Consider the following 17,945-nt stretch of genomic DNA (forward strand, 5'->3'; position numbering starts at 1 on the left):
CCTGGTCAGCAGCTCGCTGCTTAAGCAGGAGCGAACCCTCATCTAAGCTCCCCCTCTCCCCGACTCCCCATCTCTACCTCTTCACTGGCAGGGGCAAGTTGCTCTTGGGGGCTGGGAGGGGCCTCTGCAAACTTGAAAAGGGTGAGCTATAAGGACTGGTGTCTCAAACCCACAGCAACAAGGGCAGCAGAACTAAGTGACACCTAGTGTCTACATAAAGGGGGTGAAAATGAAAAAGGAATCTGGTTACTGCAGAGCTTCATGGCCTCCAGAGTTCACCTCTACCTGACCCAATTGTGTTGCTTCATTTCTCTCATTAGGAAATATCAAATTCAATTTAAGTTTAAGATAATAAAATTAATGAAATTTTTCTGCTAAAAAGGTAATCAAGAAAGATGGTTGAACTGGAATCCTAAAGTTTCTGCCCTGAATGTCTGGCCTCTTTATATCTGTGATGATGGTGCAGTCATATTTTATAGGGATAAAACAGAAGAAGTAATGGAGTTGACAGATGAGCAAAGAAATGAACTGATGAAAAAAGAAAGCAGTCGACTCCAGAAGACTGGACATCGTGTAACATACTCACCTCGTAAAGAAAAAGCACTAAAAATTTATCTGGATGGAGCGCCAAATAAAGATCTGACTCAAGACTGACTCTGCTAGTGTAGCATTTTCCCTGAGGGATTTTTTGATTTTAATTAGATGGCTCACTACTATGGTGTAGTGCCATTATGGCCGGACATGGTTGGGGTAACCCAGTGACACCAGCACTGATTGGACTGCCCTTCACCAATCAGAAGCTCAGTGCCCAATGGGCCACTGTTTTCACTTGGAATCAAGTTGTGCACTATAGTCAAATGTACTGTAAAGTGAAAAAGGGATGTGCAAAAACAATAAACAAAAAGCAAAACCTGCTACCAGAAAAGGGGGAAGGGGAATGAGTAAACTTCTTTTATTGCGGACAAATGTGCACATAGCCGCTAGTAAAACTAGCCTCAAACAGGATGCTCATAGCTTAATAATAAAAGCTGTGCAAAGGCCAAAAAAAAAAAAAAAAAAAAAAAAAAAGAAAGATGGTTGAGAAACATTTTGTAAACTAATTTAGACATGAATATAATTTTAAATATAAACCACCCTTAAAACTATAAATTATTTGAACTTTTTTTTTGCAGTGCTGGGGATTGAACCCAGGGCCTTGTGCTTGCAAGGAAAGCACTTTACCAACTGAGCTATCTCCCAGCCCTATATGAACATTTTTAAAAGTTACTTTTATATAGAAATTACTATTTATAAATTATGATTTATAAATTATGATATAATTACTATTTATAAATTACTGCTATAATTGATGTACAGGTATATGTACGTATATGTGTGTTATATATATTAATTCATTTATTTTGCACTGGGGATTGAACTACAGGGCACTTCACCACTGAGCTCTATCCCCAGCCCTTTTTTTTTTTTTTTTTTTTTAAGTACCAGGGATTGAACTCAGGAGCACTCAACCACTGACCCACATCCAAGCCCTATTTTGTATTTTATTTAGAGACAGGGTCTCACTGAGTTGCTTAGCACCTCACTTTTGCTGAGGCTGGCTTTGAACTGGTGATTCTCCTGCCTTAGCCCCCAAGCCAGTGGGATTATAGGCGTGTACCACCATATAATCATATAACCATCCCCAGGCCTTTTATTTTTTGTTCTGAGAGGGCCTCCCTAAGTTGCACTGGTGACCTTGAACTTGTAATCTTCCTGTCTCAGCCTCCCAAGTCCCTGGGGCTTACAAGCATGTGCCACAGCCTGGTTGCAAAGTACAAGTTTTTTAAATTGTAGATTTTATGCCTGTTTTCTTGTCAGTGTACTTCTTTTGGAGGGAAAGGGAACTAGGAATTGAACCCAGGGGTGCTTTACCACTGGGTTACATCCTCAGCCCTTTTTAGTTTTGAGACATGGTCTCCTTATTAAGTTGCTAAGCCTGGTCTTGAACTTATGATCCTTTTGTCTCAGCCTCCAGAATCAGTGGGGAGAGCGGCCTTGCCACAGCTCCTGCCTTTGCTAATATACTTCTTTAAGCCTCTCTACCCTATGAGGGGGTGTCTTGTCTGTTACCACAGACCCAGCACCCTGTCCAAAAACTTTCTGCTTACCAGGCGTTTGTTCAACAGATTTTTGCATAAATAAGCCCACCAAGTCTGTCTCTTAGCCCATATGGTCTCCCAGACACACAGGTGCTGAACTTCTTTATTAGTGTATTTAGACAGGAAGGGAAAGGGCTGACACGAACTTACAGCATTAGCATTTCCTCCAACTTGCATGCAACGCAGCTGAAACCAAGACCAGTTGGAATCCAACTCTGTAGACCTAAACAAAAAACATTCCTAAATGTTAATATTTCTCCTTCCCAGAATCAAATCACTTAGCTTTTTTTTTTTTTTTTGAGGGGGTGGTTTCCTGGGGATTGAAACCAAAGGTGCTTAAGTCTAAGCCACATCCCTAGCCTGTTTTTATTTTTTTTATTTTGAGACAGGGTCTCACTAACTTGCTTGGGGCCTCACTGAGTTGCTGAGGTTGGCCTCGAATTTGCAATCCTCCTGCCTCAGCCTCCTGAGCTTCTGGGATTACAAGTGTGCCCCACCATAACTGGTAAATAGTGATTTACCAGTAACTTTTGAAAACAAGGTTTCCTTGGGCTTCAGGGTCCTACAGAAGTCTGCGTTAACAGGGATGCATACTTCTAGGATGTCAGGCCTTCTGGCTGGGACAGCAGAGCCGCCTCTGGCCCCTCCCCCTCTCCTGGAAGCCAAGGCCTCTGCAGACCGTGGCCTGCTGTCCTCTGCACTGCCCATGGGCAGGCCAGCAGCACTGACTCCTGTAGGCCACCTCCTGCAGGGCGCAGGGACGTATGGGGTCATGGGGCTGCTGCAATCACTCCCACTGTTTGCTTCTCATCCTCAGTGGGTTATGAGCTAAAAGAGATGTACCATTTGGGCCTCTTCCAGTCAGCTACCTACTTGCTCACTCTGACCCTCCTAGGAGCCTACAGGATGGCATACTGTGGCCATCAGGTAGAAGGGACCCAACCAACATCACCACCAGCAGCAAGTGGGCAAAGGCAGGGTTCCAGCTCCTGAAGTGAGAGCTGCACGCGCCCCTGCCCCCACCACACCTTAAGCTCTCCATTTCCAGTGCGACACTGACTCAGAGGCAGTGGTAGGCAGAGCCCCGATGACGCAGTGTTACCAAGGGATCAACGGGAGTGCGCCCTCGGGCTGGGGTGAGAGCTGCTATGGTGAGTCCACAGGCGCCATGAGAGCAAGCGGGCCTGGCACTCCCAGAGCAGCCCCGCCCCGCACACGGCCAGCCACATGGACACTGAGAATGGGACGTGAAGCATGCGGGGTCTTCGGATACACCCAAATGTCCTTTGCACCGCCCCTTCATTGGCTCATTTCTCTGTCTGCTGGTGTCATCTAACTTTTGTAAAAGTTTAACTTCAAAATACTGATACTAATACATAATGATGAATGCACTTTATGATCATGTATAAAAAGTAGAACTTAAAACACACTGTATAAGAGATAGACTTTAAAAATAAAAATAAAACAAGCAAAACTCCCCTCTGTTCAGAAAGTCTCGCTTGGTAAAGGCAGAGGATCAAATGACGCACCTTCCAGTGAGCAAGTGATCAGCTCTTTTGAAACCTGCTCAGAAAGGTCTTGCTTAGGTACCACCTTTTCAGGACCACCTCTCCCTCTGTGTCACCCCCCACCCCCCTCTGAGTCACAGGGAAGCAGCTGACAGCACAGCTTCTGGACAGACTGGGAGTGCCAATCTCAACTTCACCACTTGCTGGCCATGTGAGAAGCATTCACCCCTCTGAGCCTTACTTCTCTCAGCTATAAAGTAGGAATAATTCTAATGTTATTTATCTAGCTCACACAGAAACCAAGTAAGCCAATATCTGAGAAGTGCGAGGACGAACACCACGGGGCAGACGTCTTGTCAACGCCATCACCACCAAGAGGACTGGACGCCCTGCTGCGGACAGGGCAGGCTGTGCTTCCCCCTCGTGCTCCTAGGCCAGGGTCTGGTACATCACAGGCAGCTGAACGTGGGTGGGCTGTATTAACAAGTGTCCTCAAAGTGAGGCCCTGCCTACTCTGCCTTGCTCTGACCCTACAACTTCAGTTCTAAGTTACCTTTACAAAAATGAAGCCAAAGATTTCTCTGTGTATTTCTTAGAAATGCAGTTCTGTAAAAACTAAGAATGAATTGTTCTTGAACCGTGCTACCAGGAACTTCAGTCCGAACACTGGACTTCTAGATTGAAGTCTCTGGTGACGGTGGCTCTGAACGTGTCCATGGGAGCCTTAGGAAGAAATGTGGGCTCGCAGCACCTCTTTCCTCATGAGGCCATGACTCCCTGTAGGTAATTTCTTACCTTCAATCTAGATTGAGAGGTAAGTGAACACAGAGCATGTAAGAAGAAAGTAAAGCGGGAAGGCAAGAAAAGCTGCAGAAATAAGCGTCACGACACCTCCCATTACCACCGAGGTAAGCAAGGACACAGGTTTTCCACAACCTCAACAATCCTGAGTCAAAATATAATCTTAAAAACTACACAAACTAGCGTTACTTAAGGCTGCCAAAGTCAGCACTTTTTTCTAAGTAGAGGATTTAAGTAGATTTTCGAAACTTATGAAATCAGAGTCATAAGTCAACAAAACAGTTTTCATATAAACAAAACTTAAAATATTATAAACCTTACCCCAATTAGCCTAGACTTCTACTCGCAGACAAGGTCTGGAATGGCTTCTGGGTGCCTTGCTGTTTCTGTGAAACTTGCTTGACTGTTCCATGCAGGGTCCAGAAAGTGTCCCTTTCTACACAACATGATGAGGGTGGCCTCCGGTGTCTCCTGAGCAGGCACCTGGCCAACTCTGACCTGGGGCCGTCGTGAGCGAGTGCTGGGGCCAGCCAGCTACCAGGGGCAGGGCTTGGTTTCCAGCTCCCACGGGAAGTCTGCAGCCTGTCTTCCTACGTACATCATATTTACCCGACCCTCCCGCTCCCAAAGAAACAGTGTGGGACCCCATTTCCTAAGCTCACTTAAAGGCAACCTTGAGAAGAAACAGCTAGAGGGAGAGGAGCAGCCTGACACATGGACATTCCAGAACACAGGTGAAGACGTCCAGCTCTCAGAGGTGGTAGGACTGGGGTCAGTTCAGCTGGGCCCAGCTTCCCAGTTCCATACACTCCTAACCTGCCTTGGCCTGGTTTACTGGCAAAAGCCATAGTTTATATTTTTCCTTTGTAAAATTGTTGACTTGAAATTCTACTTATAAAATAATAAACTTCACTTAAATAAACATACCTCCCATGACACACTAAATGGTGACCACACCTGGGAAATGGAACTCCATGCATGTGTATGTGGGCTGGCGGTGGGGAGGAGGAAGGAAGAAGGGGGTTCAGAGGAGGGACTTTGCATCGTACTTCATATACTTTGGGGCTACTTGCACTTTTTCCCAATAAGCCAGTGTATGCAATGTTTCTTTCATTAATAAAACATTTAAAGGGCTGGAGAGATAGCTCAGTCGGTAGAGTGCTTGCCTTGTAAGCACAAGGCCCTGGGTTCGATCCCCAGCACCCAAAATAAATAAAATAAAATAAAATAAAATAAAACATTTAAAGAGTAACCACCCCTAACCCTAGCAAAAAACAACAAAAAAAACCCAAACCCATGCTGAGGACCTTTTCACCTTGACCTTCTCTTGTCCACATCCTAAGCTACTGCCCTCTGCTTATGCACTAATTTTTAACTGTTGTTTTTGAATTGTTCATAAGCAATATGATTCATACACTTGTATTCATGTGACTTTTAAAAGGCTAGTAACCAGCCCAAACAGACCCTGCTATTCAGCCTCCTCTGGATCCAGGCCAGTCCTTCCCTCAACAAGAACACACCAGAAAACTACCTGCCCTCCCGATCCAGCATTCTGCTCAGAGGTGAGGAAGTGGCAGGAGAAAGAGGGAAGAACACAGTAAACAGAAAGGGAGTGCCAGGTCTGCTCTGGGCAGGCTGTTATCCTATGTTAACTGCTAATCATCAATCTGGGGGAAAAGTACATTAAGAATAAATCTGGGGGCTGGGGTCGTGGCTCAGTGGTAGAGTGCTTGCCTGGCATGTGTGAGGCCCTGGGTTTAATCCTCAGCCCTGCATATAAATAAATAAATATTTTAAAAAATTTTTAATCTGGGTTAGAAGTGTAGCTCAGTGGCAGAGTACATGCTTTGCATGAATAAGGTCCTGGGTTCAAGCCCCAGAAACAAAATAAACACATACAAAAATAAAACCTGATTACCTGGGAGAAGAACAGTCTTTTCAACGAGTGCTGGAAAAACTAAATATCCATGTGCAAAAGAATAAAGTTGTACTCTTACCTCACATCATAAACCAAAAACTAACTCAAAATGGATTAAAACATAAATGTAGGACCTAAAACTATGAAGATATGAGAGGGAGAGCATCATGATATTGGATTTGGCAGGGGTTTCTCAAATTTGGTACCAAAGGTGTAGGTGAAAAGGAAAACAGACAAACTAAACTTCAAGAAAATTTAAACATTTTGTTTATCAGAAGACTTATCAACAGAATAAAAAAGCAACACACAGAACAGGAGAAAACACTTGTGAATCATATGTGTGATAAGGAATTAATATCCTGAAAACATATACAACTCCTAAAATTCAACAACAAAAAGTCAAATAACCTCATTTTAAAATGGACAAAGAGTGGGGCATGGTAGTGCACACCTATAATCCCAGTGACTCAGGAGGAGGAAACAGGAGGATTGCAAGTTGGAGGCCAGCCTCAGCAATTTAGCAAGACCCTCAGTAACTTAGTAAGACCCTGTCTCAAAATAAAAGATAAAAAGGACTGGGGGTGTAGCTCAGTGGTAAAGCATCCTTAGGTTCAACCCCCAGTATCCCCCGCAAAAAAAGTCAAATAACTTGAATAGACATTCTTCAAAAATGAGATAGATGGCCAAAAAGCACATGAAAAGATGCTGGACATCACTAAAAATTAGGAAATTGCAAATTGAACTATAATGAGATACTATCTCACACCCATTAGGATGGCTACTATAAGAAATAAAAAATAAGTCAGTGGAGGGGAGCTCAGCGGGCGGATGCTTGCATGGTATGCATGAGGTCCTGGTTCCATCTCCGGAAATGGGGAAAGAAAAAGAAAAAGGAAAAGACGACCATGTCTGACCCACCAATTCCACTTCTGGGTATGCGCCCAAAGGAATTCAAAACAGCTTCTTGAGGAGATTTTTTTTCTTTTAAACAGTGGACATTTACATGGAAGCGACAGCTGCATACCCTGTTCACAGCAGCTAAAACGTGGAAGAGGCCCATGTCCACCCAGGCTGGAATGGATAAGCAGACCACAGTCCTGAAGAAGACAGGGTAGGTAACTGGGCCCCAAGTAAGGCTTTTTTACCGTAAAGGCCACTTCATGAGGTTAACCTGTAGAAACATTCCAAACATTCCAGCCAACTCCTTTGTCCAGCTGGGAGACAGGACAGCAGGATAGACCTGAGGGAAGGCCACAGACTCAAGGGCTAACAAGAGCCTTAACATTTTTCCAATACTTGTTTAGCATAGATTTTGATCAACAGCCTTGGCAGTTTTCCAAGACCTGATCAGCGCAGACACCGCTCAATGCCCCCAGACTGTTTAAGTGGCGACCCCTAAGCCTGCTCTTGCAGGAGCTCAGTCTCTTTTTGCTTCTCACTTGAATAAATCATACTCTTTTATGCTCATTCTTCCTCATCCATGGATTTCAGTCTTCACATTCCCAAGACAAGAATCGGGGAAGAAGCAACTGCAGGTGGCTGAGTTCTGCTGTAACACTATCAGAGCTGTGACGTGCCACTTGGTAGCAGTAGCGTCCCCTCCTGGAATTAGCCGCCAACACTACTTTTAGTGTTTAGGCTTATCCGCTACGGAGGCCGGCACCTTAAGCAGACAGAAGCCGAGCATCTGGTTTCATCGGAACTCTGTGCAATATTACATACAGTGCAATCTTATTCAGCCCTAAAAAGTAAGGAAATTTTGACCTGTACCACAGAGAACACTAGGTGACAAAAAAAGTCAAAGTGACAAAAAGACAAATACTTCTGACTACACTCATATAGGTACTTAGAATACTCAAAATCATAGACGCAGAAAGTAGAATGGTGATTGTCAGGAAATGGGGAGCTACTGTTTAACGGGCCTAGAGTTAGCTTAGAAGACGGAGTGAGGGAGATGGTGGGCAGTGGTGGTGGCATACCATAAATGTAGGTATTTACTTACTCATCTACTCATTGAGAGATGGGGTCACACTGTTGTCCAGGCTGGTCCTGAACTCATGGGCTCAGGTGGTCCTCCAACTTCAGCTTCCTGAGTACCTGGGACTACAGCTGTGACCTACCACACCCACCTTGTGAATGTATTAAATAACACATAACTGTACACTTGAGAGTGGTGATGGTAAGTTGCATGCTATATGTATTTTGCTATAATAAGAAAAAACTGGAATAAATATATAAATAAACATCATGGCAGCTAAATCCCTCAGCATTTAGAAAAGAGACAAGAACAGGATAGTATATTTAAACCATTTTTGAACCAGAGTATAAGACAAAAGGAATGAAAAGAAAAAAATGGTAGAACTCTGAAATCAGGAAGACTACAAAATAACTCCCTTTCTAAATAATTATCCAGAATTGTATAGCTACACGTTTAACCCACCGTGCCTTTACAAGCTGCTTTCTAAAATAACTCCATGCACTAGAAAGGTGTTTTAATATATGAAAAAAGAATGCTATGCTGTGATTATTCCTGGGTTTTGTGCCATCACATAAAATGTTGTTAGGAGTTACCATAGATTTTATCCCATATAAATGCTAGCTCTGTTATAGCAGTCACATCGTATCAATACTCCTTAAGTCACAATATGGAACTAGACCGCCTGTAGGGATTCCAAACAGCTTGCCCAGTGGGTTCTTTCCTTGGAAAATGAGCTGGTTGGAGGAGGTCACTCCTCCAGAGACCTGAGCTGTGGCTGCTCCATGGATCCCACAGAGGGCCCGGCAAAGGCCATAGCCACTGACATGCAGGCTTTGCCAGCTCCAGGCCCTAAGCCTGGTCGGGAGCCCCTTTCTTCTTTTTATTTCGGTTGATTTTGCTTCACAGAAAGGCCCTTCCTCCCTCCCACTGGGGGCCTCTCTGTGGAAAGAGAAAAGGGGAGCCTTCCCTTGATGCACACAAAAGTCCTATGGTGGCTCCAGCCATACTGCCAGAAGTGGAAGACATTCTACAGAGGTACCAGTGTGGCTCAAGTCCTCAGGTAAAGAGAAGAGAGGCTTTTACGTCATAAACATTTGAAATTGTTACTCAAAATCAAATGAAAATCACTTACTCAGGCTCTGGGCTATTCATGTCCTTGGGAGCCCAAACCAGAGGGGATGCAGGAAGTGGCCTGCTGACACAGGGGCTTCCCACCCTTACCCGAACGCCCTCCTTGGTGTGTGCAGGAGGCACTCATAGCACTGAATCCCTCTCCCAAGAGCGTGTGCTTCCCACTGATAAAGGAAGGAAATGCTGCATCACAGCCTCCACTCTGACTTGGTCGTCATGGTCACAGCCACACCTTGACACATTTCCACTGCAGACGTACCTGGATCACCAGGTTACTAAGGGATATAAGAACCAATCTATATCTCACAACCAACCTGTCATCTTGTGCAATGTCAGAGCAACAATGAAAAAAGGGAAAGACCCCATGTAATGGTGGAATCACTGCCGCCCAGCAAAGGAACAGTCACTTACCGAATGAAACTCAAGTGAACACCAAGTGACCGGTGTGAGCCTGAGCAGTCAATGCAGAGAAATACCCCATAGGTTATGCTTGCCCAGCTGGGGTTTTTGGCACCACAATCAAAGCATACCTGAAAGAAAAGCATTAATTCAGTTATTAAGTAATTTATATTAGCCAGATGAGTCACCAGTGGGGTATAGCGCATGACTGGCTTGAAAGCTGTGTCACCTTTACAATCTGAACTTCAGTTATTAAAGAATTTGTCATTTAGGTTTTTAAAACTCTCAAATTTCAACTCCTATTATATTAGATATAAGTATATTAATTATGCTATTAATAGAGTTAGATGAACATGCTGTTTGAACCACGTATTATTTTGTATGTGTAACACTATGTGCTGAGGGCAGAGGAGAACTCAGGTTTGCAGGCCATCTCAATTATTACCTATCCAGGAAGCCTCGATGAGGACCCTGTAATGATGTAAAAGAGCGCTGTCCAGGGATGGGGGCTGTGGGACAGGCCCCGCTCTGACCATCACTGGGCAGCAGCTATATCTCACATGGCAGGTCCTTCTCTCCTTAGCCGGGGGTGTGTGTGTGGTAGCCAGAGGGCCCCAGTGATCCCCACCCCATGTAATCTCCACTCTCACTTTACGAAATTGATCTGTGTGACAAATACAATACGGCAAAAGTGATGGCATGTCACTTTCAAAGTCAGGTTATAAAAGGTACTGCAGGTTCTTCTCTCCCACCATGGGTGGTCACTAGCTCTGGGTAAAGCAGCCCTATCTTGAGGACACTCAGTCAGCTCAAGTGCCAAGCAATGGGGGTGAGGGCTGGTTCAACAGCCAGGGGGAGCAGAGGCCTGCCCACACCACTGGAGGAAGTGCTCAGGGGACTGAGCCAGCCAGCTAAGCTGTCCCCACTCCTGACCCTCAGAACCTGTGCGAGAGGACATATGTTCAAATGCTCATTGGGGTAATTTGACCCATAGCAACACACAGGAGTTGAGAACATGACAGATCCCACCAAGAAATACTAAGTCTTATTTCCTGAAGACCCCAGGCTGGTCCAGTGAGAGAGACAGACATGACACTAAACTGCCCTGAAGTGACACTGTTCACATAAGGAGCCTCTTCTGTGGGAGCCAAACAGTGCGACTGACTGTTGAAGGTGCACTGCTTCCAGAGGCTGGCGGTGACCCTCACCTGCTCAGTCAACTGACACGTGCTGTCAACTGCTGTCCCGTAACATACCCGGCACGTACAAAGTGGACACGCAAAGGTGCTTCAGGACACGTCTGCCCACACGGAGGCCATGATCGAGTGGACAAGACAATTAGTTACACAAGTACACCTTAGCAAGCAGAGATGACGTGCAAGAGGCTTTCTAGATGGGGCCACAGAGGCATGTGGAATCTCCAGAACAGAGTGGCAAAAACCTGTTCAGGACATGCCCTGCTGAAGGAGGTGACAGCTGAGGTGTGGTGTGTGCAGCTCGGAACAGGCGAGTTTGAGAATTACTTCTGAATGGTGGCAAGGATGGCTACAAGAAGATGGCAGTGGGTTCCCAGCACGGTGGCATCAGCATCCCACCACTCACCAAGACCTGAGGAATTGCTAGAACGTAGCTGCAGGGGGGCGGGAGCCGGGTCCATCTTGCTCTTCTCGCTTAGCACCAAGCATGGCACAAAGCAGGTACTACTAAACGGACAAACACAGGTGGCAGCAGTTTGTGGGTGGAGGCTGGGGCCCCTTGAGGTTTGAAGGCAGCTGAAGAAACAGGCTGGCTCTTTCAGAGCTGCCTCGATGGTCCTCTGTGAACAGCGCCCAGTGCTCTCAGAGCAGGGCCTGTACTCTGCTTTTTTATGTTTGGTTTTTGGTCCTGCAGATTGAATGTAGGGGCACTTTACCACTGAGCTATATACCCAGTTCTTTTTATTTTTTATTTTGAGATAGGATCTTGCTAAGTTACTGAGGGCTTCACTAAATTGCTGAGAACTTGTGATCCTCTTGGCTCAGTCTCAGGATTATAGCATGGACCACTGCACCCAGCTAAATCTTTATTTTTTTTTTTTTTAAGCTGGCATCTCACTCTGTTGCCAGGCTGGCCTGAAACTCCTAGGCTCAAGAGATTCTCTTGCCTCAAGCTCCCAAGTCACAGGGACTACAAGACATGCACAACCATGCCTGGCTCAAAGTAAATGTCTATCATACACACAGGAAGAAACTGGATTCCATATCCAAAAAGTAAACCAAGTTGTTTAACTGCCTTTCATTAATATCTTAGAACTCTTTTATAAAACCCCATTGTTAAAATGCTTATTATTGTCTAACTCTTCCACATCATTAAAACTATTTTTCATTTTTGTTCAGGTAATGGTCTCAAGCCAATGATCAAGAAATAGAATAAACTACTGTGAAACATTACCTGAATATAATTTTGCAGATTATTTTTAAATTCTGTTATAGAACACAAAAATTTCCATTGGTATGTTATTCATAATAAAAATTAAAAGTAGTGATATTTATGGGATACTAGTACATGAGTGTATTGCTCCACGTGTTCCATCTCATCTAATCCTCACAGCAGTCCTTGAGCTAGATTCAATTCATAATTCATACCCTCATTTTCAGATGAGGGAAATAAGGCACAAAATAGTCAGGTAACCTGCCACTGGGTGAAGGGCTAGGAAGAACAGAGTCTAGTAGCCAGGCACAGTGGCACACGGCTGTAATCCCAGGGGCTCGGGAGGATGAGGCAGGAGGATTGTGAGTTCAAAGCCAGCCTCAGCAAAAGGCAAGGTGCTAAGCAACTCAGTGAGACCCTCTCTCTAAATGAAATATAAAATAGGGTTGGGGATGTGACTCAGTGGTTGAGTGCCCCTGAGTTCAATCCCCAGTATCACCCCTGACCAAAAAAAAAGAAAGTAACAGTCTAGATAATTTACAAGACTATGTATATTCCTCAAAATTGTCTCTTGGTATAATCACAGACTTCTTACCTTCCCTTTGATGAATTCAATCAAAGAGAACATCTTGACATGTTCTGAGATAAAGCAGATGAAAAATATTGTTTCCACTTTGCTAACTGCAGATTCAATTTACAAACAGTTCAACCTGAACTTGAAAAGTAAGAAAACAGTAAAGAAATGGGCACTGGAAAAATCCTAGAGTCTTTCTCTTCTTATTCTCATACATCAAACAGACATTGCCCCCAATAAACTACTTCCTTCCTCATTTCTCTTAGGCTGTCAAAATAAAGTCTCCCTTCCACAATGAAGACTTAAAACGCACTGGGCATGATGGCACCTGCCTATAATCCCAGCAACTTGGGAGGCTGAGGCTGAGACAGGAGGATCAAGGCCAGCCTCAGCAATTGGGCAAAACCCCCAAATAACCCAGTGAGACCTTGTCTCAATATAAAAAATAAAGGGGCTGGGGTTGTGGCTCAGTGGTAGAGCACTTGCCTAGCCTGTGAGGCCTGGGTTCGATCCTCAGCACCGCATATAAATAAAAAAATAAAATAAAAGATCCATTGACAACTAAAAAATATTTTAAAAAATAAATAAAAAGGGCTGGGGATGTACTCAGTGATTAAGTGTCCCTGGGTTCAATTCCAGGTACAAAAAGATGTAAAACACTTAAATTTTACAAAATTCAGGAACTTTCTATGCCATTACATTAGGGCTCATGAGTATACTCATTAACAGCTGTTCCCTTTGGATGACATAGGGACCAGGCAGAACCGTCCCAGGAGGGGTGAGGAGAGTCCACAGTAACAGGACAGCCCTTTGCACTCTAGGTTCCACTCTCATGTGATCCTTAGAGAGTGTCACCTTAGCCCCATGTGTCATCACTACACCTTCAGCCAGATGCTGAAACTTGTAAAAGTCTAAAGAGGGGAGGGGAAAAAAAAAAAAAAAAAAACCCTGGAGACAAAAAAAGTAGAGAGAGAGAGAGAGAGAGAGAGAGAGAGAGAGAGTGTGTGTGTCTGTCTCCGGAGGTGGGGGTGCCCTATCTCTACAGAGAGCCAAAGGGAGAAAGAAAGCATCTGCAGTGGGATTCCTCAGGAACAGAATAGACTTGGAAGCCACTGACAGATGGGTTAGCAGCGTTATTGGATAGGGAACCTGAGGCTGCCACCGAGGAACAAGGGAACCAACCAGCTTCCAAGGGCTTCCCCCAACCCCCAGGGAACGAGAGCGGAGAGCTCCACAGTGGCAGCGGAGCCATGCTCTCCCAGGACCCCATGCTACCAGTTGGAGTTTCTGAACCCGAGGACCTGCTTCCTGCTAGGTCCTGGGGCCCCTCTGGCCTCACCTGATCCCTCCACCTGATTCAGTGTATGTTCTTCTGAGACCCCCACGAGCCGGCCCCGGCCCTGGGAACTCATATGTGGCCACTACCCACCCTTCTGGTCAAGTGTCAGGAACCCACAGGTGCTCTGGGCTCTTCCTTCCAGGACCCCCAGGTGCTCGGTCCCTACCCTCTGTCGATCCCTCAGGTGCTGTGGCCGAGACCTCTCAGAAACCCGGGTGCCCGACTCCTGCCCCCCCACCCCCGTTGAAGCCCTCAGGTGCCTTATTTCCAGGAGCTCCCACGGGCTCTGGCCTCCACCCCCAGGACCCCCCTGGTGCCCGGGCCCTGCCCCCGTCCAAGCCCCCGGGTCCCGGGCCCTGCCCCCGTCCGAGCCCCGGGGTCCCGGGCCCTGCCCCCGTCCGAGCCCCCGGGATGCCCGGGTCCTGCCCCCGTCCGAGCCCCCGGGATGCCCGGGTCCTGCCCCCGTCCGAGCCCCCGGGTCCCGGGCCCTGCCCCCGTCCGAGCCCCCGCGCGCGCCCCCTCCCCACCCCTCCCTTGCGAGCCTGGGAGCGGCGCGCCTCCGGACCCGGGCGAGGCCCCGCCGCCGCGGCTCCACAGTGCGACGTGTCACAGGCCGGCCGGGCTCCTCCTCCCACGGCCTTGGCCACCCGCGCCCGCAGGGGCCGCCCGCGGGGTCCCGCGGGGAAGCCGGGCGGGCCTGAACACGCCAGGCCGCCGTTACCTTGTTAGTGGGCACCGAGCGGAGGCGCTTGAAGATGGTCAGGATGTCCTGCTTGCTGGGGTCCCCCATCGTCACCGGAGACCCGAGGTGCAGCGAGCCCCGCCAACCGGGAAGGGCAGACGAGGAGCGGTTGCCGCCTCCCGGAGGCTGACGGAGCCGAGGGGCGGGGCCGCCGTCACGGGGGCGGGGCTGCGCGTGACGGCGGCCCCGCCCACTCCCGCCCACGGCCGGAGCGCTCGCGCCGCGTACCTTCCCCGGCTCCCGCGGGTCCCGCCCCGCCCCGCCCCGCCCCGGGGCCGCACGCGCGTGCGCAGGAGGCTCGCGCGCCCCCTGCAGGCCTCCCGCCTTCGGCGCCCGGGCGGCACGCGGCGTGGAGACGAGGCTGGCCGGGGCCGGGCTGTGCATTTGGACTGGGTGGTCGCCGTTTCCCCCGCGGGCCGTTTCCAAGGCCAAGGTGTCCTCACGGCCTTTCCATGAGAGCGGCAGATCCAGCTCTCCTAATGGCAGAGGAGCCCGGGGAAAGGGAAGGGCAGCGACCGACGGGGACTCGGCCCTCTTGCGGTTGTCGCTGTCACCTCCCGGTCTAATTTTCGCCCTCCCGCATGAACGGAAATCTGCGCTGGGAAGTTAGTTCTCAAGTGTCCGTCGGGTGCCAGGTCGGGGAGGACGTCGTGTCCTGCAGGCCGAAGGCGCTCACCGGACCCGGGAGTCCACCCGACAGAAGCGCGACTTGCAGCCCTGCTAGGTGGGCGCCGTCCTGCCGTTTGCTTGGCATTTTTAGCCCCAGGTTGGAACTGAGGCGAAAGCGCCTCTTGTGAGTGGAGAGCCGTCGGGAAAAGTGGCCTGAGATGGGGGCCCTGGTGGAACGATGGCAGGTTTTGCAGTCAAGCCCAACACCTGTCTCTGAGCCCCGCGGCCAAGTCACTTCCCTTCTCTAAAAGCATGGCCCGCACATCACAGGCAAGTTCCAGACAAAGCAGCTGCCCAGCGGCCCAAGAGCAGCTTCCGCAGGCAGTTCTGGAAAGGCCGCGGGGGGCACTTGCACTCCCAGAAGTAGCCATGCCGCTCAGGCGATCTGCCTGGAGACCCTGCCGGGAAGCTGGAAGGGGACAGGCAGCGCGGGCTCCTAAACCCAGGGCTGGGCCTTTCCCAAGAAGCGGAAATTCACACCTTCCAGAACAGTGCATTGCTTTCGCAGACAGTTCTGGTTGAAAATTATTCCGTATATTGAGTCATAGTGTACACCCGGGTAGTTTGTGTCCCTTGGGTGCCAGTTTGGCTCTATATAGAACACCTGGCAGGTTTGTGAGGATCAGTCCTATCTGCCTGATGGTAATGACGGTCCCATTTATTGTTTGGAGCTGAAATCTTACAAAGTTATCAGATTAGTGCAGAGTATTGTCCACACTCCACTCTAGAGTCTGGAGAATAATTTTAAAAGGTCAATGAAGTGAAGACAATCTACATTAATAAGGAGGTAGGCAGATACCATTTATACACCCTTCATTGTCTTTTCTCTCATGTGCTTGTATATTCATGGAATGTATTACCACCTAACAATATATAATATTTTATCTGCCTCTCTATCTGCCTCCTCAATGGAATATAAATTTCTTGAGGTCAAATGTTTTGTCAGCTTCTCTATCCCCAGCATTTAGAACAATGCCTTGCACATGCTGTGTATTTAGTAAATACTTGGGGACTGTGCTTAGAATGTAGAAAGCTACAAAGAAAGTTACTCCCCAAAATATAGCGAGAAAAGACTAATGTTCTACAAAATCATAATAATTCTCAGTCCCATCAGAAATCTGAGATGTCAAGGCAACCAAGTAAGCTGCATTTCAGAGCGCTAGGACATGAGAACTTTTCACCTGTGACAGAGCACAGAGAAGAAGGTGGTGCCACAGAAAGTGGAAATTAGCTAAAATTTTAATGAATTCTTAAGTGTTAAATATGGGTTAGCAGAGCAGTTTGATTGATTTCCAAAGAGGTTCCAAGGTAATTCAATGGAAAGGGTATAGGGTTTGTATCAGTGGTGCAGAAACAACTGGTCTTTCATATGCAAAAAATAAAACAAACCTCAACTCATACTTCACAACCATATGAAAACTTAATTTGAAAGCCAGCTGCAGTGGTATGCACCTGTAGCCTCAGCTACCTAGGAGGAAAGAAAGAAAGAGAGAGGGAAGGAGGAAGGGAGTGAAGAAGGAAGGAAGAAAAAAATAGATTGACTTGAAAGGATCATAGATCTAGGAGTGGTAACTATATAACTTCTAGAAGAAAATATAATTGAGTCTCTGCTTCCTGTTTGCTGTGTCCTAGCTGCTTTTCTCTGCCACACCCTTCAAAGATGTCTGGCTCATCTCAGGCCCAGAGCAATGGAGCTGGCCATCTATGGACTGAGGCCTCTGAAACCATGTGCCCCACAGAAACTTCTTGTCTCCTAAAAAAAAAAAAAAAAAAAAAAAAAAAAAGAAAGAAAGAAAGAAATATCCTATTTTAACATTCTCTTCTCCAGAAGACATTGCAAAGAAAATGAAGACCAGGAGAAAACATTTCCAAGACATATCTGATAAAGGACTTGTACACAGAATGTATGAAAGAATTCTCAAAATTCAATAGCAAAACAAAATTTTTTTTAAAGGGCACTTTACCAAAGAAGATGTAGAAGTGGTAAATTGCCACGTGGAAAGATATTCAACCTTGTTAAGTCATTAGGGAAATACAAATTAAAACAACAAGGAAATACCACTACTATGAGAATGGCTAAAACTTTCAAAACTTGCAAAACCAAGTTTTGGCAAGGATGTGGAACTATTAGAACTCTCATACATTGCCCCACGTTGGAAACGACTGAGCGTCCATCACCGAGGGAGTGGATCAACACATTGTGGTATGTTTACACAGTGGAATATTGCTAAAAAATAAAGGAAAGGTGGTGGGGAGAACAGAAGTTCATTGGATTAGACAGAGGGGAATGAAGGGAAGGGAGGGTGGATAGGAATAGCAAAGACAGTGGAATGAATCAC

At 46.9% G+C, this 17,945-nt stretch overlaps 1 protein-coding gene across 1 annotated transcript in view; it reads right to left on the reverse strand.

Annotated features, from left to right (window-relative positions):
- The window catches only part of ARFGAP3 (ARF GTPase activating protein 3), a 44,203-nt gene extending 29,121 nt beyond the window's left edge, over positions 1-15,082 (reverse strand). Inside the window, exons 1-3 of the mRNA XM_079143298.1 lie at positions 14,917-15,082; positions 9,886-10,004; positions 2,289-2,361 (exon numbers count right to left, since the gene is read on the reverse strand). Coding sequence (XP_078999424.1) covers positions 2,289-2,361; positions 9,886-10,004; positions 14,917-14,985 — 261 coding nt within the window. The 5' untranslated portion in view covers positions 14,986-15,082. The remainder of the gene's footprint in view (positions 1-2,288; positions 2,362-9,885; positions 10,005-14,916) is intronic.
- Between the last annotated feature and the right edge of the window lie 2,863 nt (positions 15,083-17,945).

This window comes from Sciurus vulgaris, assembly GCF_902686455.1.
Source record: "Sciurus vulgaris genome assembly, chromosome: 5".
Classification (NCBI taxonomy): Eukaryota; Metazoa; Chordata; class Mammalia; order Rodentia; family Sciuridae; genus Sciurus; species Sciurus vulgaris.